This window comes from Lynx canadensis, chromosome A1 (assembly GCF_007474595.2).
Source record: "Lynx canadensis isolate LIC74 chromosome A1, mLynCan4.pri.v2, whole genome shotgun sequence".
In the NCBI taxonomy this organism is placed as follows: domain Eukaryota; kingdom Metazoa; phylum Chordata; class Mammalia; order Carnivora; family Felidae; genus Lynx; species Lynx canadensis.
In genome coordinates, this window is record NC_044303.2 from 21,364,304 (window position 1) to 21,391,999 (window position 27,696).

The 27,696-nt window shown below is 36.9% G+C and overlaps 1 protein-coding gene and 1 pseudogene across 1 annotated transcript; both read left to right on the top strand.

Moving 5' to 3' along the window:
• The first annotated feature begins 520 nt into the window (after window positions 1-520).
• On the top strand, window positions 521-16,874 carry SPRYD7 (SPRY domain containing 7). Its single transcript, XM_030310173.2, has 5 exons — window positions 521-694; window positions 1,283-1,399; window positions 3,476-3,642; window positions 10,639-10,741; window positions 15,010-16,874. The coding sequence occupies exons 1-5, from the start codon at window positions 589-591 to the stop codon at window positions 15,105-15,107; spliced, it is 591 nt and encodes a 196-aa protein (XP_030166033.1). The 5' UTR covers window positions 521-588; the 3' UTR covers window positions 15,108-16,874.
• LOC115527030 lies at window positions 7,008-7,121 on the top strand (annotated as a pseudogene).
• Window positions 16,875-27,696: the final 10,822 nt, after the last annotated feature.

Below are 27,696 nucleotides of genomic sequence, written 5' to 3' on the forward strand. Positions count from 1 at the left end.
GAGGTAAAGTTCTCTCAGCCCCGAGCTTGCCGTGGGAGGATGGGAGTGTGTGGAAAACCTCGGGGCTTCCACTCCCCCAGCCTGACTTGATTCTGTCAATTCATCCCTAAAGGTAATGTCAAAGTTGGGGGGAACAGTTTTTAAAACGCAGCGCCGTACGGTTGCAAACCAGGCGGAGAAGCCGACGCCTTGAGCATTGCTCAACGTTAAGAACTCAAACTTGAAGCCCCGCCGAGGAAAAAACGACCCCGCGCGCAGGCGCACGCCGTCCTCCGCCTGCTCGCCCGTCCCGCCCGTCCCGCCCGTCCCGCCCTCTGCCCCTGCTCCGCCTCCAGTGCCGCCCCCTTCTCGACACCGCCCCTCCCCACGCGCAGATCCTCCGCATCTTCCGCACAGGCCGGCTTCACCTCTGCCTGCACTGCGCCCTCCCGGCGTGGGGCGTCGCTGTATCGGTCTGCGCGCTCGACACAGATACCTCCGGCGCTCGGGCAGGGGCGGGAGGCGGAGCGAAGGCGTAGGGGCGGTGTCACCGCGGGCTTGGGGCGGCCGGCGGCTAGCGGAGGCGGCCGAGTCGGTGGTCCTGGCGTGATGGCTGCCTCGGTGTTCTGCTGCCTGCGGTGCTGCAGGGACGGCGGGACGGGACACATCCCTCTGAAGGAGATGCCGGCGGTGCAGCTGGACACGCAGCACATGGGTAAGGGCCCTCCCTTCTCCAGACCCAACGGCCCACGCCGGGTGGGGCGCGGCGGGTCGGGGGCAGTGAGGGGTCGGAGGGACCACACGCCCACGCGCGGCCCTGCCTCTCCGGGCGCAGCCCTCCGCTCCCTGCCCTCAGTTGCTGCCCTCGACCCCATTTCGTCTCGCGGCGGACTCCACCTCGGCCCTGTTCTGTGTTCAAGGCTACGCAACCCTGTCTGCCCCTGTCATCGGGAGGTGCTTGTGCGCACCTACCCATTTTCACGGGAATCTCGGAGCTGCCGCCTCCCGAGACTCGTCAGCTGTTCCCAGGTGAGGGGAGCGCCTCTGGTGCTCCTCCTACTGAGTTACTACTAAATTGCCCAAACAGGATTTGTAGCCGCAAATGAATATTAATATAAACATTCTCAGGGGGAAAAAGGGGCGGGGGGAGAAGTAAAAATTGTTCTGAATTTATCAGCATTTCTAAATTTCAAAGTAAATATAGCATCGCTATTTTTTTGATTTAGAATTAAAAGTGAAAGAAAGTAACCTTGATTGTTGGATAAGAAAATAAAAAACTTCACACTGTGTATTTTTTATTTAGGAACAGATGTTGTCATTGTAAAAAATGGAAGAAGAATATGTGGAACAGGAGGTTGTTTAGCCAGTGCCCCTTTACATCAAAACAAAAGCTACTTTGAATTCAAAATCCAGTCCACAGGTCGGTATAATGGTCCTTTACTATTAAAACTCCTAATTGTTGTAACTATTAAGAGCAGTTCTCGATATATGGAAAAGATTAATGAGGCAATAAAAAAGCACGAAACTTATTTGGAAGATCCTTTTTCCCACCCCTCGGGTGGTTCCAGTTAAATTATACTTTAGGTTCAGTTTTCTTATTTGTAAAATGGGATTACAGGAACTGTAATCCTGCTTCACATGAGTTATACCAATGAAAGTGTTTTAAAGACAGGGCACACAGGATCAGTGTTAGGCACTAGCATTATTAATGGGTACTAAATGCGCCTTTGGGTACTAAATGTTTTCTTTGGTCAAGCATATAAGGTGTAGACTCTTGATGTTTTATCTTAGCATAAAATCAATCTTATGATCCGTTTTTTTTTCCTCTTAATTCTTGTTAAGATGCCCAAGTTCATTGTCTTCTGAAGCAATCAGCAAATTTAGAATTCTGATCGAAGGCTAATGTTTATACTTCTCATTAAAAACTTATGGAGTTCTTGAATCATACAACAGTTCTGCTTGAGTATTATAATAATGACTAGATAATTTGTAGCCATATTGAATATGGAGAAATATATTTTTAAAGCTTTATTATAAAAAAATTACTAGTGAAATATAGTATGAATAATGTAAGTATAAGTGTAGAATAGGAAAAGTAGAGGGAAGTAAATCATACTTTTACTCGACAAGCTTGAATGGTATAAAGCATCCTTCTGGAGCTTGCTTTCTAAATTAGTTCAAAATACTGATTTTGCTAAGTATATGAAATAAATATGAATCTGTCCTCCATTCTTTTATAAAATATCTCTGGCTACTAAAATCTTAAGTAAAACATACCTTTTCTCAAGAAAAGCAAATGTTTTCTAGATCCTTGAATCCAGTACAAATTTTTATGTGGATTTTCTGTAAAGGATGACATCTTCAGTGACATTCCTAGAATAAATACATTGTTGGAGTCTGTAAATTGATCTCTCAATGAAAGCCTGAGGCAGTTATGCCAAAATGTATCACAGCATGCACAGTTCTTTAGGGGTAAGGAGAGTAATCCTGTCTAGAACTGTTGTCCCATGAAATCAATATTATTACCTTCTGTTACTCTTAAAATTGTCCCACTCTGGAGAATAAATTACATAGATTATTTAGGAAGCCCAGACAGTGATATCCAGACATGCAACTTTTTGATAGTCTTGCTCAATTCAGAAAAATTAATCGATTGGCAACATGACCTTGAAACCTTCTTCCATTTATAGATTTTCTCCTAACTGATTTTGATAAAAACTGAGAAGGAAACAGTTTGAGACAAAATCCAGAGCTCTAGGTATTCTGTTTGGCTGCTTAAGAGGAGAGCTGCTTGCTTTAAAATCAGCTTAGACCAAAAGATTTTAAGCCCACTGACTTAAGGCACGGGTAAGAAAATGATTTTACACTTCATCCTTAATTTTCTCCTCTCCATAATTTTGACCAGGTCCTATATTATTTGTCACATATTATATAGATGTAAAAACTAAAGACTAATTTCCCACTTCTCCAAAGTAGTGCTTGACTGGAACCCTAGGCCTTTTAAATTCAACGTGTAGCTTTTTAAAAACATCTTTCAGAGAGTAGTGATGATGATAATAGCTAACATCTAAAAATACTCTGCTTCACTTAACCGATTGTGGGGGGAATACTTACACTGTTACAAGTGTTTTACTTGATTACCTTGCTATATCTTTTAATAACTTTTTGAAGTCTGTACTGTTAGAATCCCAAGTTCACAGGTGAGGAAGCAGAGTGAGGTTAAGTAACTTGCCCCAGAGGACATAGCTAAGCCAAGGTTTAACCTAGTCCTTACAGCTTCAGGGCCTTCTCTTATCTCCTAGGCTGTACTCCATCTGTCGAGAATATAGGGTAGTTTGCAAACTACTTTTAAAAGATTTGTTTTTTTAAAAAATTAATAAAAGATAGTTTAGTGATAGCGTGCCATTTCTTTTAAAAACAATTTACACTCTCTTAAAAACAACCCCTTGTTTCATATTCTTCAGATTTTGGGGGCATTTAAACTATTACTTTTTAGGAATATGGGGTATTGGCGTCGCAACTCAGAAAGTTAACTTGAATCAGATTCCTCTTGGCCGAGATGCCCACAGTCTGGTGATGAGGAATGATGGAGCCCTATACCACAACAACGAGGAGAAAAACAGGCTGCCAGCAAACAGCCTCCCACAGGAGGGAGACGTGGTGGTGAGTTTTCTTGTGGAGTTGCTTTCCACTGTAAATTATTCAACTTGAACGGCTTTTAGTGTATATAGTTTTGCTTGGGAGTTTGTAGTTTGAATTCCGAAGCACTGGGATTAGATCTAATGAGGTACATGTTCCAGAGAAAGCACTTGATAAAGATGCTGCTGGCTAACCTAACTGCTCTCCTTTCTAGAGCTGCCACTGGCCAGGAAAATTAGTGTGAGCCCTTATTCCCATTCAGGAGAATTAATGACAGCTTGGCTCTTGATCAACATTTCCTGCTTCTCTCACATCAGAGAAATCTTCACCCACAATTTTAAAAGTTTGCTAACCTTCATATTAGAAAATATCAGGGGGGGACACCTGGGTCGCTCAGTAGGTTTAGCATCCAACTCTTTGTTGCCATCAGTTTCTTCCAGACTCTTGTTAATGTTGATCTTTTGGCTTCTTCCCATAAATCATGAATGTTTTTAGGCCGTGTTTTGAGTGGTGAATCCTCGGGGCACCTGGGTGGCTCAGTCAGCTAAGCGTCCAACTTCAGCTCAGGTCATGATCTCGCGGTCTGTGAGTCTGAGCCCCGCATTGGGCTCTGTGCTGACAGCTCAGAGCCTGGAGCCGGATTCCGATTCTGTATCTCTCACTGCCCCTCCCCTGCTCACACTCTCTCAAAAATGAATAAAAGTTAAAAAAAATTTTTTTTTCAATAGAATGGTGAATCCTTTTCAGAAGGTTTTCAATTTACTTTGCCCAAGTCCTTCAGAGGAATCACTATCTATGGCAGCTGTAGCCTTACGAAATGTATTTCTTAAGTAATAAGACTTGAAATTACTCCTTCATCCATGGGCTACAGAATGGATGCTGTGTTAGCAGGCATGAAAACAGCATTAATCTCACATACATTGTCAATGAGCAGTGATATTTTGAAAGGAGCCTTTTGTTCTGAGCAGTAGGTCTCAACTGTGGGCTTAAAATATTCAGTAAACCATGTTGTAAATAGAAGTGCTGTTATCCAGGCTTTGTTGTCCCAGCTATAGAGCACACAGAGTAGATTTAGCATAACTCTTAAGGGCCCTAGGATTTTTGGAATGGTCAATGAGCATTGGCTTCAACTGAAAGTCACCAGCTGCATTAGCCCCCAACGGGAGAGTCAGCCTGTCCTTTGAAGCTTTGAAGTCAGATATTGACTTCTCCTTTCTAGCTATGAAAGTCCTAAATGGCATCTTCTTGCAGTAGAAGGCTGTTTCATCTACACTGACATCTGTTGTTTGGTGTAGCCACCTTCACTAATTTTAGCTAGGTCTTCTGGACAACTTGCTGCAGCTTTTGCATGAGCACTTGCTGCTTCACCTTGCACTTTTATGTAGTAGAAATGGCCTCTTTCCTTAAACCTCATGAATCAACTTCTGCTAGTTTCACACTTTTCTTCTGTCATTTCCCCACCTCTCTCAGCCTTCACAGAATTGAAGAGAGGTAGGGTCTTGCTCTGTATTAGGCTTTGGGTTAAGGGAGTATTATGGCTGATTTGATCTTCTAAGCAGGCACCACAAATTTCTCCATATCAGCAAGAAGGTGTTTCACTTTCTTATCACTTACATAGTCACTGGAGTAGCACTTTTAATTTTCTTCAGGAACTTTCCTTCGCATCACAACATGGCAAAATTGGTGCGGAAGACCTAGCTTTTGGCCTATCTTGGCTCTCTACATGAGCTTAATCATTTCTGACTTTTGACTTAAAGTGAGAGGCATGTGACTTCCTTTCCCTTGAACACTTAGGGGCCACTGTGGGGTTATTAATTGACCCAATTTCAATATCGTGTCTCAGGAAATAAGGATCCCAGAGGAGAAGGAGAGAGACTGGCAACAGCCGGTCAGTGGAGCAGTTAAAACCCACACGTTTATTGTTCAAACTTTTGGTCTTATATGGGCGTGGTTTGTGGCACCCCAAAATCATTGTAATGATAACATCAAAGATCACTGAATGAAGATCACTGTTACATATAATAATGAAAAAGATTGAAATATTACAAGAATTACCAAAACGTGACCCAGACTTGAAGTGAGAAAATACTATTGGAAAAATGGCACTGATAGAGTTGCCCGACGTTTGCTTGACAGAAACCTTTAATTTGTAAAAAAATGCAGTATCTGCAAAGTGCAGTAAAATAAGGTATGCCTGTATTTAATTTGTTATGAACTTCTCTTAATTAAGAGCATTTTATTAGGAGTGTTGATCCTCATTAATCTTATTAAACTTCTTCACTTTCACAACTCTTCAAAGAACTGGACTCAAAATCCTAAGGTTTGATTGTAGAAAAGTTTTTTTGGAAAGCAGGGGATGGAAAGTTACATATTGTTAAGACTTCTCTATTTTTATTCCCAACTAGATATATTTAAGTCATTACCAAAGCCACCCTCTTGAAAATGTAATCCAAAGATCCCTTTCTGTCTTTCCCAGTTATTTCTTTTTATATGCTATTATTGAAGAACTTTCTACACAGATTTCAGGCTTTTAGCTATTGATGAGGGACAGAGTCTTAGGATCTCCTTTAGCAAAGGTGCTTTTCTACATAGAACCTTGGGTTCGTGGCTCTGGTACCAAATTGAAAGGAATCTATACATAATGAAGGAAAGTTTCTAATAAGATGACACAGGGTAAATCCAGGTTATTGAATTAAAGAACTATACAGTATTTTGGTAAGAATGAAGACAAATGTGGAAAATAAGGTTTTTAACTGGGGTCTGATCTTCCATCTCTTCTGCAGTTTAAAAAGTATAAAGAACACTTAGTTTTTAAATGGGTAAATTATTGAAAGTGTTATAGGAGTCAAAAGGCATAAACCATTTTTGAAATCTGTTTTTCCCTGTTCATCTTTTTGAATAGCTGGTTTTGTATTTGTAGATCATTGCCAGATGTCCATAATACGAAACACTCTTACTCAAATGGATATTTCTTGAAAGAGAATCTTGAAGTCAGGTTGAGGCTATCAAGCTGTTTACACTAAGATGAAATTCAAACATAAGCAAGGATAATCAGTAACAAATGTTTTTCTTTGTTGATGTATTGAACTACTGTGTGCTATTCTTGCCTTCCTATCTCATTCATTGAAATGACTGATACCAAAAACTGACAGATTTAAGAATGTCATTTTTAGTCTGTCAGCATTATTAAATTAGACTTTGAGTTTTTGTACCCATCCTGATAAAAGGAGAACTTTAAAAAGGTGAAATATATGAAGAATCAAGAAAAGTAAAACATCACCCTACCATATTACCTTTATCTTCCTAGTTCAAACATTTGAGAAAAAATTTCACCAAATTGCTGACAGTGGCATAGGAAAAGTAGAAATGATTATAAGACAGGAAAAACAATTGCTTCTTAGCCTTTTGGCCAAGATCAAGTGTAGTATTTGTTCTTATCAGTTTAGTATAAGACAGGAAAAACATTTTCATATGTGTAGAATTTAAGTCATATGCCATTCTCTGAGGAGAAATCAAGAAAGATAAGCTTTCAACATCTGACCAAATGATTATATTCATACAATAATCATATAATACCCATAGGGCCTCCCACAGCACTAGGAAACATACCTGGCTTAAGCTTACTTTTTTCCTTCTATATGTAGTTTTGAAAAGTGCAAATTATATTCTAAAATTGCATTATTTCAGTTTAATTTCAGAGAAGTTTTTTTTGGGGGGGGAATTTGAGCCTTTTATTTATTTATTGTGTGTGTGTGTGTGTGTGTGTTTATTTTTTTAATTTACATCCAAATTAGCATATAGTGCAACAGTGATTTCAGGAGTAGATTCCTTAATGCCCTTACCCATTTAGCCCATCCCCCCTCCCACAGCCCCTCCAGTAACCTTCTGTTTGTTCTCCATATTTAAAAGTCTCTTATATTTTGTCCCCTCCCTGTTTTTATGTTTCCCTTCCTTTATGTTCATCTGTTCTGTGTCTTAAAGTCCTCATATGAGTGAAGTCATATGATATTTGTCTTTCTCTAATTTCGCTTAGCATAATACCCTCTAGTTCCATCCACATAGTTGCAAATGGCAAGATTTCATTCTTTTTGATTGCCGAGTGATACTCCATTGTATATATATACCACATCTTTATCCATTCATCCATCGATGGACATTTGGGCTGTTTCCATACTTTGGCTATTGTTGATAGTGCTGCTATAAACATGGGGGTGCATGTGCCCCTTCAAAACAGCACATCTGTATCCCTTGGATACATGCCTAGTAGTGCAATTTCTGGGTCGTAGGGTAGTTCTATTTTTAGTTTTTTGAAGAACCTCCATAGTGTTTTCCAGAGTAGCTGCACCAGCTTGCATTCCCACCAACAGTGCAAAGACATCCTCTCTCTCTGCATCTTTGCCAACATCTTTTGTTACCTGAGTTGTTAATGTTAGCCATTCTGACAGGTGTGAGATGGTATCTCATTGTGGTTTCGATTTGTATTTCCCTGATGATGAGTGATGTTGAGCATTTTTTCATGTGTCAGCCATCTGGATGTCTTCTTTGCAGAAGTGTCTGTTCATGTCTTTTGCCCATTTCTTCACTGGACTATTTGTTTTTGGGGTGTTGAGTTTGAGAAGCTCTTTATAGATTTTGGATACTGACCCTTTATCTGATATGTTGTTTGCAAATATCTTCTCCCATTCTGTCGGTTGCCTTTTAGTTTTGCTGATTGTTTCCTTCGGTGTGCAGAAGCTTTTTATTTTGGTGAGGTCCCAGTTTGAGAAAAGTTTTATAACCATTCTATGTAATAACAATAACATTACTAATAATAGCAAATGCTTTTCTCTAGAATTTATTATAGGCCTGGCACTGTTCTAAATGCCTGGCAGGGTTTAAATTGTTTAATCCTCATAATGACTCTATAACATAGATAGTATTATTATCACCGTTTTACAGATTAGGGGAAGTTAAGTAACTTCTTGTATGGAGGGATCCCAGGATTATTATATAGGCAGCTTAATTTCAGAGTCCGTTCACTGAACATGCAAACAATTATGTCAGATTTTTTGGTGTCATTATGGTGGAATCAGACCTAGTTTCTAGATCATAAAAAGGACAGATTAAATTAGAAATAGTTGGAACTAAACCCTGCTAGTAGGAGTTGGGGGTTCTCATATCCTTTCTCACTTCTTTCTTTGGTATTGAGACCTTACCATTATGCTGCAGGTTTGGGCTTTAAAATTTGCTTGCTGGCAGTATATGCTGCCACCAGGTGGTGAAGGGTGCCTAGATTACAGGCCTGATGTCCCGTAAGGTAGTCCTCTAAAGAGAGGACACATTATTTTTATGTAATTTTGTTTTTGTTTTTTGAATGAAAAAAAGGCCTCTTCATTACAGAAACTAATCCCAGCTATCATTTAACTTTATAATTATATTTAAATACATAAACTGAAATGAAACAAAAACTGCAAAAACTGTCTCTCTCAATATTTTGTAACTTAATCAATTATTATTTAACCGTGGCTTTGCTAAGGTTTGAGGAGAATCTTTTATAGCACTTAACATACTGACTCATCTGGACCTTTGTTGTTTTAACTGGAAAGTGAGGGAAGTTAAGACTAGATCATGTGTCAGATCTTTTTCTACCTCTAAAATATATCCACAGTCAGGGGGTGCCTGGGTGGCTCAGTCGGTTGGGCGTCCGACTTCGGCTCAGGTCGTGATCTCACGGTTTGTGAGTTCAAACCCCGCATCGGACTCTGTGCTGACAGCTCAGAACCTGGAGCCTGCTTTGGATTCTGTGTGTGTCTCTCTCTCTGCCCCTCCCCTGCTCATGCTCTGTCTCTCTCTATCTTTCAATAATGAATAAACGACAAAAAAATTTAAAAAATAAAAAAAAATAATAAAATAAAATATATCCACAGTCAGAATTCCTTGGAGCAGTTGCTTGTTGGTCTGATGATGATTTTTCTACTGAAAGAACTGTCTACTTAATTCTTCAAAGAAAAGCTGGCTTTCTGTCATCAGGTAGTAACTATGACATAAGTTTTAAAGAGAGGTAGTATGGCATGGCAAGTAGGGTATTCTGAGGCCATACTGCGTGGGTTTTAATCCCAGCTCTGCCACCTCCTAACTCTCTAACCTTATGTAAATTATTTAACCTTTTTGTGCCTTAGCTATTTCATCTATAAAATGGGGATGATAATAATAATACCCATCTTGTTGTGAGGATCAAATGATTAAACATGAAGTACTTAGAATAGTGCTTGGTAGATAATACAGGCTTTTTAAGTGTTTTCCAGCATTTTAATGTATGTATTAATATAATTGTTAGTATTCATCGTGACTTTTGTACCGTCAATAATGTATAGATACACAGAGTGATCTATTTTTATTCTACTTTTTTTTCTTAGTCTTTTGAGCTGTTGTTTTTCTGTTTTTAGCTGGGTACTAACTACCAGTTATAGTCCATTGTAAGCACTAGCTTCACTTTGGTAATACATTTTGACATATACGAGAGCAAGGTAAACAGATATGGAAATGTATTTCTTTTCAGAAATAAGTTGAAGACACTTCTTCACAACTTGAGAACAGTGACAGGTAGTAAGCCCTAATGCTAAAAACCTCATTGTTTTCCCCCCTTAAGATCAAATTCTATAGAGAGAGAGCAGTGTTTTCTCTATGAGTTTTAAAGGCCTCTCTGTGCATGGTAGGCAGTACTTATATCATCTTAATATTCAGAATATGAAATTCAGATTATCTGAATATAATAACTCAGACTCCAAATTGTTCCTCATTTGTTTTACCTCTGATGTGAACCCTTGGGACTTTACATGACTTTGCCCCCACATAATCACCACTAATTTTTTTTAGCTCAGTTCAAGTAGAACTCTACCAAATTGTAAACCCTTAATGAAAGCTACTGTGACACCTTACTTTAATTTTTTCCATGCTTCCCAGTAGTGCTTTTTGACTCTTTAGGCTTTTTTTATTGGAATATTTATATTTTTACTTTTTAACATTTTTTTTCCTTCCTAGGGTATTACATATGACCATGTAGAATTAAATGTATATTTGAATGGAAAAAATATGCATTGTCCAGCATCAGGTATACGAGGGACAGTGTATCCGGTTGTTTATGGTAAGCTAAAATATTTCTAAATATTATTATATATGTTAACTTTTACTCAACATTTTCCTTAACTTAATAACTGTCATTCAAAAATCTGGACAAGTTGGGGTGCTGCGTGGCTCATTTGGTTGAGTGTCCAACTCTTGATTTAAGCTCAGGTCATGATCTCACTGTTCATGAGTTCGAATCTCACTTTGGGCTCCGTGCTGACAGTGCAGAGCCTACTTGTGATTCTTTCTCTCTCTGCCCCTTTCTCTGCCCCTCTCTGGCTCTCTCTCTCTCAAAATAAATAAATAAACTTAAAAAAAAAATCCGGACAAGTTAATAAGGACCTTTTTTTATGAAATGTACTGAGTAGGATACTATAATCCCACTTCGCAGTACTAAGGAAGCTTTTTATTCCCCATGTATTAAAAAACTGCCCAAAACATTGAATATAATTAAATATATAATAACCATATTCCCTTTTTGAATCATGTATTCATATATTCTAGAACATTCCAAAAAGCTTTACTGAATGTACAAAGCTCTTTCTGCCAGTTATTAGGGAGATTTAGGTTACCAAGAAATGTAATTGTAAAGAATATTGTGGAACTATAGATGGGAATTTTATGTAGATTGACCATTAGTCACCTTTATAAAATTACTTGAATGTTAAAACTCTTTTGAGAGAGAGAGAAAATTGTGACTTTGAATAGTATTGATATGTATGTATTATAATTTCTGTACAAGTATATCCCTTCAAGAATTGGGTTACTTAAGAGATGACTCTATACCATTTAATTACTTTAATTTTTATTACAGAAAATTTCAAACATGTGTAGAAGTAAAATAGTATAATGAACGCTCATGTACCCATCACCCAGCTTCAAACAATTATCAACTTGGAGCCAGTAACGCTTCATCTACCCCCTAATACTAATACTCCTCCTGTTTTTCACCTTTCCTCCTTGGATTATTTTGAAGTAAATGTCAGATGTTATATATCATTTTATTCATAAATATTTAGTATGTATCTCTAAAAAGGAAGGTGTCTCTCTTTATAGAAAATAACAAACATAAGCACAGTGCCTTTGTCACTATTCTGCTTTATTTTTTATGTTCCCAACTTTAAAGCAACAGGTATCTGATTTTTCTGCCTGTGGTTTTAATAGATCTAAAAGTATTTTCTCATTTAATTACTTTAAATTTCTAGATTTGAGCTATAATAAAAACTAATTACTAATTTTTATAGTAATTTATTAGAAAGGTAGCAGTGTTAGTGATGACAGACTGGGACATCAGAAAAGTATTCAAATAACAAATGTAAATATTCAATAATAGGATAATAATAACCAAAGCCTATGCTTTACTTTTTTTTAACTTTTTTTTTCTTTAATGTTTATTTATTTTTGAGAGAGAGAGAGACAGACAGAGTGTGAACAGGGGAGGGGCAGAGAGAGAGGGTGACACAGAATCTGAAGCAGGCTCCAGGCTCTGAGCTGTCAGCACAGAGCCTGACACGGGGCTCGAACCCACGGACCGACCGTGAGACCATGACCTGAGCCGAAGTCGGACGCTCAACCGACTGAGCCACCCAGGCACCCCATATGCTTTACTTTTTAGTTAAGGTTTTCATTAGTCTTCTTTTCTCCTAAAAATTACTTTCCAGTGATTTTACCTTCTCTGTCTTTGCATGTAAAAGTGTATTTTTAAGTTTGATTTCAGTTAGTTTCCTTGCCATATTGGGCAAGCCTAAAAGCAGTTCCTTTATTTACTTAAATAATTGGAAATGTAGCTTAATATTCTAAAAAACTGAGTCTGAAATAAATATCAGTAGAATGAATTACACAAATGAGTTTAGCAAATAAAATTTTTATTCCAAATTATTTCTTTGATTCAGCATAATTTTTAATGTAGTAAAGTTATAGATAGTAAATAATATATATTTTATAAATTGACATTAGTAAATTAGTCAAATTAAGCCAAATATTTTAATAGTTTGTTACTATCACAGATAAAAATAAAACTTAAGGGGCACCTGGCTGGCTCAGTTGGTAGAGTATCGAACTCTTAATCTCACGGTCGTGAGTTTGAGTCCCATGTTGGGTATAGAGATTACTTAAAAATAAATAAATATGGGGCATCTGGGTGGCTCAGTCGGTTAAGCGTCCAACTTCAGCTCAGGTCATGATCTTACAGTTCGTGGGTTCGAGCCCTCATCAGGCTCAGAGCCTGGAGCCTGTTTCTGATACTGTGTCTCCCTTTCCCTCTGCCCCTCCCCTGCTCACACTCTGTCTCTCTCTGGCTCTCAAAAATAACTAACTAACTAACTTAAATTCCTTTACCCTTTATCCCTCCTTCCCATCTCTAATCCTAGATCCATCCAGTCATTCATTTTGTCAGCTCTTAACACAGAACTTATGGAGAGGAAAAAAACATGGCACACTCAAAAAGAGTGTCATTACAAAGTTTTGACTTCCAGCCTAAGCTGTCAACGTTTTTTGACAATTCTTTTACATTCTACACATTGACTATGCTTCTTGAATTCCCTCCTCATTCTCCACAGATGACCTTATCTTCAACTTTATAAAGAATGAGGCTATTAATGGTGCACTCCACCTTCCCAGCCTTACCCTCCTAAAGCTTTTCTGGATCAGATCCAATCTTGCCTTCTTTCTGTCCCATCTTAGATGAAGTGGTATGCTTCATGTTAAAATAAACAGTGTATAGTCTGGATTTCAAACTCCCCAACTCTGGGACTTCACTTTGTCAGTTATTTCACTTATATCTCCTGTCAGGAACCTCTCTCTTCAATGCCTATGAAAATTCTGAGTCATCCTTATCCCCCAAAACCCTTCCTAAATTCATATCCCTCATTAGCCCTCTATTTACCCTGCTTTATATGGCTTCATTTCTACGCCATATGCTGTATCATTCAGTAGTTCTTCAGCCCTGTCTGACTGCCTTTAGCACCACTTCACTGAAACCACCCTTGTTAAAATCTCTAGTGGCTTCATGAATGTCAAATTCAGTACTTAACTTTTTCCTGCATTTATTATGAAATACGCATAGTTTAGTAATGTGCATTAATCATATTTCTGTAGTTTAACAAGTAGCTATGAAATGAACATTCATATTATTACCACAGTCAACATCATGAATATATCCATCCGTCCTAAAAGTTTCCTTCTGTTCCTTTATAATCCCTCCTGCTCGCCTCTCCCACCCCAGCCCCAACCAAGCAATGCCCTGATCTACTTTCTGTCACCACCGATTATCTGAATCATAAGTTTGTATTATTCTTTTTTCCTCTGGCTTATCTCAGCATAATTATTTTGAGATTGATCTACGTGGTAGCATGTATCAATAATTCATTCATTTTAGTTGCCAAGTAGTATATATGGTTCATTGTGTGCTTATATCACAATTTGTTTTTCTCTTCCCCTGTCAATGGATATTTAGGTTTTTTCCAGTTTGGGGCCATTACAAATAAAGCTGCTATGATCAACATTCATGTACAAGTCTTTGTGTGGATATATACGTTTATTTCTCTTTGGTAAATGCTGGTAAAAACATGTAGAAGGGCGCCTGGGTGGCTCAGGCAGTTAAGTGTCCAACTCTTGATTTCTTCTCAGGTCATGATCTCATGGTTCATGAGATCAAGCCTCATGTCGGGCTACGCACTGACAGCATGGAGCCTACTTGGGATTTTCTCTCTCCCTCTCTCCCTGCCCCTCCCTGACTTACACTCTTTTTCTCTCTCAAAATAAATAAACATTAAAAAAAAAAAATGTAGAAGCTGAATAAGGACTGCAGTCTAGTTAACAGTACTGTATTGATGTCAGTTTTCTGGTCTTGAGATCATACTGTAGTTATGTAGCCTATTACCATTAGAGGAAGCTGGATGAAGGGTACATAGAACTCTTACTATTTTTGCAACTTTTTTGAATCTATAATTATTTCAAAATAAAACAATTTTTAAAAAGTAATACATTTTAATGTATAAAATTAAGAAAATAACAGGTAGGCAAATAAGGAAAAAGTTAAGTACTCTTATTCACACTATCTGATTATTAGTAATATTTTGATATATAGTCTTTCATTGTTTTTGATGGATTTGGTTTTACATTGTGGTTATTTTTATCAAGTAGGATTATGTTTTGTAACCTGGACAGCAGATGTATTTATTCTTTTTGCCTGTTAACACTATGATATTATAAAGACAGTTTATTTTATAATTGTGTATTCTTTCTAATTAAGGCTTCTAATTTCTTTCTTTCTTTTTCTGTCTCTAGTTGATGACAGTGCAATTTTGGATTGCCAGTTCAGTGAATTTTATCACACTCCTCCACCTGGTTTTGAAAAAATATTATTTGAACAGCAGATCTTCTGAGTGTATTTGTTTTTGAAACTTGTGTTTCTGCACTTTTAAAAGTGTTTACCGTTTAATAAAGCTTTACCTGACCTGTAGATGAAAATATATTCTTAAAAATATGCTTGTTAATGTTGTTTAAGGAACCAGTGTATTCAAGATACCATCTGGAAGTTGTGATTTAAAAATACTTCTGTTCTGTGAGATGAAATCTGCATTTTGGACAGTTTATTTAATTGTTATTTAAATAAATATAACTGTGGGTTTGATTAACAGTATTAAGTAGAAATATGTATATAGATATTTAAAAGGGAATCTTTCTTACGTAAAGTATTTGTTTTTATAATAGAGATGTAGAGTTGGGTGGGTTTTTCTCATTCTGAAATTTAGACCTCATTATTTTAAGTCTGCAGTCTAATAATTTTGTGTCTCGGTGTTCTTTTTTATACAGAGGATAACAAAGTGACAGAAAATATATCATTGGGAACTTCTTTTTTGGTGATTTATTTACTGTAAAACGTACCACTTTTCTTAAACTTTAAATTGTTTATTTTGTTTGTCATTGCTTTTGATTTGCTTTGTGAAAGGAGATAAATGTTTCAGTAAATGTCAGAGCATTTTGTTGAAGACCATCATGCTGTGTTACTTCAATACCAGAGTAAGTAGTGGTTGATTGGTGATGTAGTATACACTGGCAGACATTTAGAATAGTATGCTGCTTTAAACTTAAATATAACGAGATTATTCTTTTAAGGACTTTTATTTAAATATGTGTTTTTCTGTAAGGAATAATAAAATAGTAATTAAGGAATATTTAGTACTATACTAAATACATGTTCTTCCTGTTTTGTTAAGTATACATTAAATTCACTTCATCCTTGATTATTTCAGAAGTTCAGAGATCAGTGAATCCTCTCTGTGACCTTGAGCCTTTGCCAAGTCTTCAGTTAAGATTCCTTTAATGCTCTACTAACCTGAATTAATCACTGTACTCAGTGATTGGTACAGTTTCCTTTTCTAGAGAGCATGCCGAGGATGTGTACATTTCCCTCCTTTGGCAACAAGTACAAAGTGTGTTGTGCTCGAAAAACATGGGCATTAGAATCAGAGATCTGAACTGTAATTTTGCCATCTAATCCCATTACCTCCTCAGCTGAGTTCCTTAGCTTCCCTGAGCTCAGGTTCCCCATTTATAAAAGGGATACTCATACTTGCTTGATAAGATTCTGTAACTAATTAAGCTAATATCTGAAAGACATCTGAATCATCATAGGCACTTAATAAATGTAGCTTCCTTGTTGACTCTTAAGAAGTGGTTTTCAGTGTTCTCAGACATCAGCACCGCCTGGGAACTTTATAGAAATGCACATTCTCAGGCCCTGCCCCAGACCTACTGAATCAGAAACTGCCAGGAACAGCACCCAGGAATCTGTGTTTGAGTAAGCCTTTCAGGCGATTCTAATACACGCTAAAGTTTGAGAACCACCGCTCAGGAGAGAATGATTGCCTACTATAAAATTTCTAAGGATTTAAGGCTATTTTTGACCCCTAGGCAAGAGAATCCTACACAGTGTTTATTGTTTGTTTGGTAGATAAAACTGTGACAGTATGCTTTGAAAACATAAATATACTTAAGTAAATTTATATACAACCTAAATTTACCTCTGAAGATACAGAATTGAACTAACTATATTATTTATGCATTTTTGTCTGATGTTCTGTCTTAATTTGTAAAGAACATGGTTACTTTGGAAAGCAAATTAAAATGACTACTATTTGCTGTCTTTATTAATGTTATCTACCTCTTAGTTATTTTTTTAAAAAAGCCAACCTTTTTTTAATCATATTTTTTTCTCAAGGCTGTCTTTTCTGCCTCTAGTCATACAAAATAGGCACAATACTAAAAATGATGCATGGGTTACGTCCTCGGCAACAGTTTGATGAAGTATAGATGTGTGTTTTTAATCTGCAGGTATCTAAGTCCTCTTAGGAAAATTACCTCCCTAAACCTATAACCTCAGTCTAACCTTGAGAAAAATGTCAAATTCCAGGAGAGGGACATCATATAAAATACTTGAGCAGTACTTCTCCAAACTGTCAAGGTCATCAAAAACAAAGTTGGAGAAACTGTCATACCCAAGAGGAGCCGAGTCCAAGGGTATATAACAAGTAAATGTAATGTGGGATCCAGGGACAGAAAAAAGACATTAGGTAAAAACTCTAAGGAAATATGAATAATCCATGGATTTTAATAATATAAAGTATCAATATTCATTTATTAACTGTAAATGAATAAATACATTTATCCTGTAAGATGTTTATAACGGGAGAGACAGAGAGGGGATATATGGAAACTACTACCTTATCAATTTTCCTGTAAATCTAAACTAAAATAAAAAATAAAGTCTTAAAAAATTACATTGAGCTATGAGAAACTCAAAAATAAAGCCTTTCATGAAGCTATCATGAAGAATATTAGTACAGTATAAACCTATAGCTTAAATATTTAATGTTAGCTAAATATAGACATAGATGGAACATAAAACACAAATACCTGCATTTGTTCCTGGCTAAAGAGACCATGCCCAGTGTCTTTCTGTATACTGCAGAAATCCATTGGTACTAGTGTAGTTTTCCATAGTCAGGTTGAAAATCAATGATTTATTATCCATGTTACTTCAGTAATTTCAGTATTAACAAGGATTTGTAATGTTAGGTATGTGAAACAAAATAGTTTTTTTTAGATATCAATTATCTTTTTCCCTTCAATTTTATTTTTTTTATTTTCCATAATGTATTTTTTTAATAATTTAATAATTTAATCCAAATTAGCACATGTGCAACAACGATTTCAGGAGTACATTCCTCAATGCTCCTTACCCATTTAGCCTATTCCCTTCCCACAACCCCTCTAGCAACCCTCTGTTTGTTCTCTATATTTAAAAGTCTCTTATGAGACTGTTAAAAACTGAGAATAAACTGAGGGTTGATGGGGGGTGGGAGGGAGGGGAGGATGGGTGATGGGTATTGAGGAGGGCACCTTTTGGGATGAGCACTGGGTGTTGTATGGAAACCAATTTGTCAATAAATTTCATATATATATAAAAAAAAAAAGTCTCTTATGTTTTGTCCCCCTCCCTGTTTTTATATTATTTTTTGTTTCCTTTCCCTTGTGTTCATCTGTTTTGTATCTTAAGTCCTCATATGAGTGAAGTCATATGATACTTGTCTTTGACTAATTTCGCTTAGCTGAAACAGAATCTTTTCATCAGTTTACATACTATAAACCAGAAAAAGTTTGGTTTTTAATTGCCTTTGGCTCATTAGTTAAGATAATTTGAACATATTTTTAACTTGGATTACAGACTATTATAAATTAATTTGAGAATGGTAGAAAACAATTTGACTTAGGGCTTTTCTAAATCATTAACAAAAACAGACATATGCATGATATTGTTGCTCAGATGTTGTTAACTATTTATTTTCTAACGTAAGTCTAGGTACGGACCAGCAAAAGCATAGCTAGAAATGCAAGTGAGATCTTGGACAAGTTTTGATAAAATACATTAAATCAATAACTTCTTTTAGAAAATGTAAAAACACTAGATACGATTGTGAGGAGAAATCTCCAATCAAAACTCTAGAATTTCCCTGTACACAGATATAACCAAACATAGAACTCATAAATGGAATATAATCAGCTACCACTTATATTAATTTGTACTAATTATGCAACCTGGCAGGGAAATACTGTTGGGAGCTAATTGGGCTGTTCATGTGAATGAGTAGAAACATAATAGTAGAATCAATTAACTATTGTTCTTCCATTTACTGAATAAGATATGAGATCCCCTTTCAACTTGCTCTTTTAAAATAACTGTGACAAAATTATTGAAATGGTATAAACACAAAATAATGTTAAATATAATTAGCAAAAATAAATGAAATCACACGCTATCTATCCAAGAGTTCTCTAGAAATTTAAAGGAAAAGTTGTCCCAGTATTGGCTGAAATGTGTAATCTGTGGTTATATAGGAATCATTACAACATAGTCATTCAACAGTTGTATCATTTATGTGTGTTTCGTAAATACTTAAGGTAGTCCTGCCCTCAGGGAGCTCTACTAATTGCAGTTCGTAAGTTTGGCACTCTAGAATACCAAAGATATATTGGTAAATGGAAAAAAAAAAAGTTGTTAAATATTTCTGTGTATAATACGAGCCAATAAAAACCTGGGGTCTAGGAAAAAGTATGAAGTAGTATACACCAAAATATTATATCTTGGCAATAGGATTACAGGAAACTGTCTCTTTTATTGATAAATTTATCTGGTAAATTGTTACTTGATACTGTGACAGGCACCAGCAGAAGCCTGATGCCCAGACCCAGGAAAGTTAATAGTGGTAATGAAACTGCATGTGCAGTAGACCAGTTCTAGTAGATACTACGTTTTTAAAAGGACAGTGATAAACTAGTGAAGGCTACCAGGCTACTGAGGTTCTGCTTAATCCATGAATGAATGGATGATTATGGGAATGTTAGAAGAAAATATTCAATTCACTGGGCTGTTGAAGCCACAGTGACTTGTCAGATGCTGATCATCATAAGAAGGAGGCTAGAAATAAAGCCAAAAAATTCTGTAGATTCATCTGTGTGATTCTCACAAATGTGTTTCAGGAAAGGCAATCATAGATGTGTTTCTGATACCTCATCGTTCATCACCTGAAAAAAATGGGTAAATTTATTCTCTGTTGCCCTGGAGGCTGAATTATTCGGAAGGTACAAGGAAGCAGATTGCAGCTTAAGATGGGAAAGAACTCTATTCACCACTGAAATTGCTGCCTTGCAAAGAAATGGACTTCTGGTCCCTGGAATTGTTCTAACAGTTGTTTTAAAATGTAGGGTTTTTTACTGAGGTATGGTGGGCCAACAGATCAGGGGATGACTGCCCTTGAAAAAGCTAATTTGTTACAGTTCCCAAGAGGAAAGGACACACCATGCCACACAGGCACACACAGGTAAGCGTCAGATTAGGTCAGGAGGCAGAAGGAACAAGGGGAAAGCAAGGTGTGAGCCTTTATTGTGGTTTCCGTGTTCAAGACAGGGTAAACACACTTAGGATTTGCTACTTTAAATAGGTTCAGCAGGCTCTGGGGTATAGAGGCTGTCTCAAATTGTCTGGTACCTTGCCCTGTGGTGATTAGGACAGGGGAGTATTGACAGGGCAGTGTATGAGCCAGATAGGGGAGGTGGGGCTCTGGATTGGTTGGTTTGTAAATGAAAGCCAGGATCCTGGCTGTCTCTAGGAATCAGCTAACTGGGGGTGGGGCTGTGCCTCCCCTGTCAGTAAAGCCCCCAGATGCCAAAGCATCAGGAATACAGGAAATAAGAGCATGTAATGAGTACACAGGCTGGTTTACGTAAATCATAAATACGGTTCCTGCTTGGTTAGAGGCTGAAGTAGATGTTTTCTAAAATTGTGATTTGAATTCATTCAGACTGTTGCCAAGTCTCCAAATAAGTTAAACTGAAAACAAAGAAATGGGAGATGTAAGAGTTCCAGGGATCTATACTGGGACTTGTCATATTAACTTTGTGTTAATTCTGGAAAGGGGAGATGATGTTAAAGTTCATTTAGGAACATAGTGCCAGCTCGACAGGGTAAGCCAGAGTTCTCACACAGTTTTGTGAGTAGACAACAGTGACTTACAAGTGATGAACAAAAAAACCTGTGAGGTTTAGGGATAAATAGACAAAACTATGAGTACCATGGTCTCCTATCTATTATTTAAGCTCAGAAAGAGATCTCTATAGCTACCATTCCAGGGTGTGGTCACAAAAGTATCTCTAAAATGCAACCATTAGGAAGGGGGTTGAAAATTAAGCAGAGGATTTTACCAACCATTATAAGAAACAAAACACAAAATTTGTCTCTCCTTAACCTATGTATGGTTTACTTACCGCATTTCAGGTGAAAGGGTGAGTTGAAGAAAACCCAAAGAAAAATAGCACAAGTGGCCAAGAGAAGGCCAGCCACTAGACGTGTAGGCCTGTCAGTCTGGAAGTCAAGGCTGAGAATGAATATTATCCAAATCCATAAAATCAGGGTGAGTATGGATGGTTAGGGTAGGTTAAACTTGGATTTACTGACCAAATTCCTGAGTGCTAATAATTAAGGCAGCAACCCTTAAAACTTAAGAAAGAAATACTTAGAGGCAAAAAGGTTTATGCTGTGTAAGAAACAGGGATTATTCTACCCAGAGGTGGTATAGGGAGAGATAGTTTCAAAACTGAGTTTTAGGTGTTTTTAAGTTTATTTATTTTGAAAGAGAGAGAGAGAGCACAAACAGGGGAGAGGCAGAGAGAGGGAGAGAGAGAGAATCCCAAGCAGCACAGAGCTGGATGCAGGGGTTTTAACTCATGAATCATGAGATCATGACCTGAGCAGAAATCAAGAGCCAGAGGCTTAACCGATTGAGCCACCCAGGCGCCCCTTGAAATGGAGTTGTTAAGCAACAAGAAATACTGGAAGCTATTTGTGTTAATTCTCACTTCACACATGGGCAAAGTGGCCCAAGAGAGATTAGGTGTCTTGGCCTAGGTGACACAGTTAGCAAAATCCAGGTAATCCAACTTTCATTAATAAACATAAGCACTCTGTCAGGCATTGTACAAAGTTCACTGTACCCTGCCATGTGATAAGATAAATCCATTAGCAATCTCTAGAGGTTTCTAAAGAGTTTTTGATAGAAGCTAGAAATTTAGTAAAATATCATTTTTAACACTGACAGCATGAAAGACAGGTTAGCAGCCTTATAAAACATATCTTCATACAACTGTCTGAGACAAAGACAGATAGACCATTAGGTAGTATTCGTATTTGATCACCCTTATTTAATGCTTGGTACTTGTAAAGCTGCCAGCAATGAAGAAATAAATATCTACCTTTTTGATATCTATGTGACAGCTCTCTATCAGCACAAATAAACAGCAGTTAATGATTCACCCACTGTCATCCCTGGGTTATGTGCAGACATGGAGGTGTGGCCTCAAAGCCTGATAAGACATTTTATTTTTCTCCTGTGTTATATCCTTGTAATTAGATGGGACTATGTACACTGAAGCTTGGAAAATCCATAGTACTTTAATGAAGTTTGCTATGATATATGTTCTTTAGTTGTCATTTCGGAATTTTTTCCTAGACCCTGTTCCTCCCATTAGAAGTATCTTTAGAAAAGCCTCATTTTTTGCTGGATTTTACAGATTCAGATTTTATGAAGATTCAACCCCAAAGCTCCTTTTTTATTTTCACTCTTGAAGAACACTTTAAAGCAAATATAATAATATAAATTAAATTATAGGGAAAAGGTTTAAACTCATCACAAAAACAGTTTTCCAACATCTTGGAAGTATATATCTTGGTATAAGCAATTGTCATGCTGTCGTAAAACTGTTCCTACCTATTGGATAGGGATCTTGAAAAACAAGATAGTATAACTTAAGTATTCCACAGCTCTTCTCAGAAATGATGGTGGAAACTGAGTAAGCTCTTGAAATCTCATTATACAGTAAGTTTTCTTTTTGATTATTTTTGTAGGACTGACCTTATTCATTTGACAAGTATTTTTCAGCATCTACGGTGTGCCAAGCGCAGGGCCAGGAGATGTGAAGACGAATAAGACCGTCTTCACCTTCAAAGACATGCATGACTATGCTCATGGCTCTGCAGCGGTTTTACTCGACCAGGAATAATAACAGAAGGAAATTGACATAGGTGTGTCTTTTCCAGCAATACAGTGAAACTCATTTCATGGTAACAATAGACTAGAATCCTTGGGATTTATTTTATGCACCTTTATTTGGGAAATTTGGATTGTTAACCAACATATATATGCCCATTAAGATAAGTGTGCTCTTGGCCCCCTTTACCTATTTCGCCCATCCCCCGCACTCACCTCCCCTCTTGTAACCCTCTGTTTGCTCTCTATAGTTAAGAGTTTACTTTTTTATTTGTCTCTCTTTTTTTTCTTTGTACAGTTGGTTTTTTCTTAAATTGCACATATGAGTCAAGTCACATGGTATTTGTCTTTCTCTGACTTTCTTATTTCGCTTAGCATTATAGTCTCTGGATTCATCCGCATTGTTGCAAATGGCAAGATTTCATTCTTTTTCATGGCTGAATAATATTCCTCTGTGTGTGTGGTGTGTTTGTGTGTGTGTGTACACACATATATACCACATCTTCTTTATCCGTTCATCTATTGCTGGACACTTAGGCTGTTTCCATAATTTAACTATTATACATAATGCTGCAATAATCACAGGGGGTATATCCCTTTGAATATATTGTTTTTGTATTCTTTGGGTAAATACTTAGTAGTGCAATTATTGCATCATAGGGTAGTTCTATTTTTAATTTTTTGAGGAACCTCCATACTGTCTTCCACTGCAGAAGTCTGCATTCCCACCAACAGTGCACAAGGGTTCCTTTTGTTCCACATACTCACCAACACTTGTGTCTTGAATTTTTTATGTTTGCTATTCTGACAGGTGTGAGATGTTTTCTCAGTGTGGTTTTGATTTGCTTTTTCCTGATAATGACTGACGTTGCACAACTTTTCATGTGTCTGTTGGCCATCTGGTATGTTTTCCTTGGAGAAATGTCTGTTCATGTCGTCTGCTCATTTTTTAATTGGAGTATTTGGTTTGGGGATATTGAGCTATAGAAGTTCTTTATAGATTTTGGATACTAACCCTTTACCAGATGTGTTATTTATAAATATCTTCTCCCATTTAGTAGGTTGTCTTTTAATTTTGTTGATTGTTTCCTTCACTGTATAGAAGCATTTTATTTCGTTGTAATCCCAATGTTTATTTTTGCTTTTGTTTTTCTTGCCTCAGGAGACATATCTAGGAAGATATTGTTATGGATGATGCCAGAGAAATTACTACCTGTGTTCTCTTCTAGGATTTTTATGGTTCAGGGCTCACATTAAGGTCCTTAATACATTTTGAGTTTATTTTTGTGTATGTTGTAAGAAAGCAGTCCAATTTCATTCTTTTGTTTGTAGCTGTCCAATTTTCCCAACACTCTTTGTTGAAGAGTCTGTCTTTTCTCAATAGGTATTCTCCGCTTTGTCAAAGATTAATTGACTGTATAATTGTGGGTTCATTTCTGGCCTTTCTATTTTGTTGTATTGTTCTGTGTCTATTTTTGTGCCAGTACCATACTATTTTGATTACTATAGCCTTGCAATATAACTTGAAGTCTGGAATTGTGATACCTTTGGTTTTTTGGGTTTTTTTCTTTAGCAAGATTGCTATTGGCTATTTGGGGTCTTCTGTGTTTCCATACAAGTTTTAGAATTGTTTGTTCTAGTTCTATAAAAAAAATGCTGTTGGTATTTTGATAGGGATTGCATTAAGTGTGCAGATTGCTTTGAGTAGTATGGACATTTTAGCAATATTCTTTCAATCCAGGAACATGAAATATCTTTCCATTTGTTTGTGTCACTTTCCATTTCTTTCATCAGTGTTTTTTTTTAAAGTTTATTTATTTATTCTTAGTAATCTCTACACCAGCGTGGGGCTGCAACTCATGACCCTAAAATCAAGAGTTTCATGCTCTTCCAATTGAGCCAGCCAGGCGCCCCGGCCATCAATGTATTATAGTTTTCAGAGTATAGGTCTTTCACCTCTTTGGTTATGTTTACCTCAGGTATTTTATTATTTTTTACTGCAATTATAAATGGGATTGTTTTCTTAATTTCTCTTTCTGCTACTTCATTATTGGTGTATAGAAATGCAATGGATTTCTGGACATTGATTTTGTATCCTTTGACCTTACTGAATTCATTTATCAGCTCTAGTAGTTTTTTGGTGGAGTCTTTAGGATTTTCTATATATAGTTTCATGTCATCTGCAAAGAGTGAAAATTTTACTTCTTCCTTACCAGTTTGTATGCCTTTTATTTCTTTTTGTTGCTTATTTCTGAGGCTAGGACCTCCAGTACTATGGTGAATAAAAGTGGTCAGAGTGGACATCCTTATCTTGTTCCTGATCCTAGAGGGAAAGCTCTCAGTTTTTCCTCATTGACTATGATATTAGCTGTGGGTTTTTCATATGTGACCTTTGTTATGTTGAGGTGTGTTCTCCCTAACCCTACTTTATTCAGGGTTTTTATCATGAATGGATGTTGTACTTTGTCATACGCTTTTTCTGTGTCTATAAAATGACCATATGGTTCTTATCCTTTCTGATGTGAGGTACCACATTGATTGATTTGCAAATAGTGAACCACCCTTGCAACCCAGGAATAAATCCCACTTGACTGTGGTAAATGTTTTTTTTTTAGTGTATTGTTGGATTCTGTTTGCTAGTATTTTGTTGAGGATTTTTTGCATCTCTGTTCATCAAAGATACTGGCCTGTATTTCTCTTTTTTTGTGATGTCTTTATTGCTTTTGGAATCAGTGTAATGCTGGCTTCTTAGAATGAATTTGGAAGTTTTCCTTCCTTTTCTATTTTTTGGTAAAGTTTGAGAAGAATAGGTGTTAACTCTTCTTTAGATGTTTACTAGAATTCACCTGTGAAGCCACCTGATACTGGGCTTTTGTTTGTTGGAAGTTTTTTGATTACTGATTTAATTTCATTGCTGGTAATCAGTCTGTTCAGATTTTGTATTTCTTCCTGCTTCAGTTTTGGTAGGTTATGTTTCTAGGAATTTATCAATTTCGTCTAGGTTGTTCAATTGTTGGCATATAATTTTTCGTAATACTCTGTTACAATCCTTTGTATTTCTGTGGTGTCATTAACCAACATATTTAATTTGAAGAACTCTCTTGTTCCTTGCACAAAATAAAGTTTTTAAGAAACAGTGATTCAGAAGTCTTTTTGCCATAAAAAATGGGAAAAATGAAGATTTAAAGCCCACAGAAGGCAGCTCTATACAAGCACAATTTCTTGAGTAATTATTGTAAAAACTCTACCTTTGCTTTAATTATCTGAGTAACTGCTTCAATCTTCATTATATATTGATTATTTAAAGATGACTACTGATTCATGTGTGATAGATATGCCTTGGAGTAAAATATGGATCTAATATGTTACTAAAGATATATTTTATTCTGTTTTATTGGCCAATAAAAATTGGCCACTTGGTATTTGGAGATAATGTGTGGTTAAGCTTTTCTACTGATCTACTAATCAACACAGTGTTTCTCAAAGTGTGTTTCAGAGAACGCCAGTTCTAGAGGATGTTAATAGACATTGTGCAAAAATGGTTCAAGGTCTAACTACTTTAGGAAATATATCTATTTCCTATGGAACTTGAGAAAACCAGCTTGTGACCAAGAGAAGGAGATAGGATTTATAACATTACCTAAACATTTAATCAAAGAACTCCTTTCTTAGGAACAGGGTGTTGTGCAATACTTTGGCAAATACTCATCTAGTGAATTCAGATGTTTGGGAAGATAGTTGAAAGTTGATTGTAGGTAAAGATATTGTAGGTAAAGATATTATAACTTATTTCTGCATTTCAGAGGGACCACAGAAGAAGGTGAAATTGATTGAGCATGGTGGGCGAGGCACTGTTCTGACAACTTTACATACATTCCCTTGTTTAACATTCAGAACAACCTTATGAAGTAGCTACAGTCACCGTCATTTTAAAACTGTCCACATTCCAGAAAACATGAATAGACACTTCTCTAAAGAAGACATCCAGATGGCCAACAGGCACATGAAAAGATGTTCAGCGTCGCTCCTTATCAGGGAAATACAAATCAAAACCACACTCAGGTATCACCTCACGCCAGTCAGAGTGGCCAAAATGAACAAATCAGGAGACTATAGATGCTGGAGAGGATGTGGAGAAACGGGAACCCTCTTGCACTGTTGGTGGGAATGCAAATTGGTGCAGCCGCTCTGGAAAGCAGTGTGGAGGTTCCTCAGAAAATTAAAAATAGACCTACCCTATGACCCAGCAATAGCACTGCTAGGAATTTATCCAAGGGATACAGGAGTACTGATGCATAGGGGCACTTGGACCCCAATGTTCATAGCAGCACTCTCAACAATAGCCAAATTATGGAAAGAGCCTAAATGTCCATCAACTGATGAATGGATAAAGAAATTGTGGTTTATATACACAATGGAATACTATGTGGCAATGAGAAAAAATGAAATATGGCCCTTTGTAGCAACGTGGATGGAACTGGAGAGTGTAATGCTAAGTGAAATAAGCCATACAGAGAAAGACAGATACCATATGGTTTCACTCTTATGTGGATCCTGAGAAACTTAACAGGAACCCATGGGGGAGGGGAAGGAAAAAAAAAAAAAAAAGAGGTTAGAGTGGGAGAGAGCCAAAGCATAAGAGACTGTTAAAAACTGAGAACAAACTGAGGGTTGATGGGGGGTGGGAGGGAGGGGAGGGTGGGTGATGGGTATTGAGGAGGGCACCTTTTGGGATGAGCACTGGGTGTTGTATGGAAACCAATTTGTCAATAAATTTCATAAAAAAAATAAATAAATAAAAGTAAAACATTAAAAATAAATAAATAAATAAATAAAATTATGTCTTAACTCACAAAAAAAAAAAAAAAAA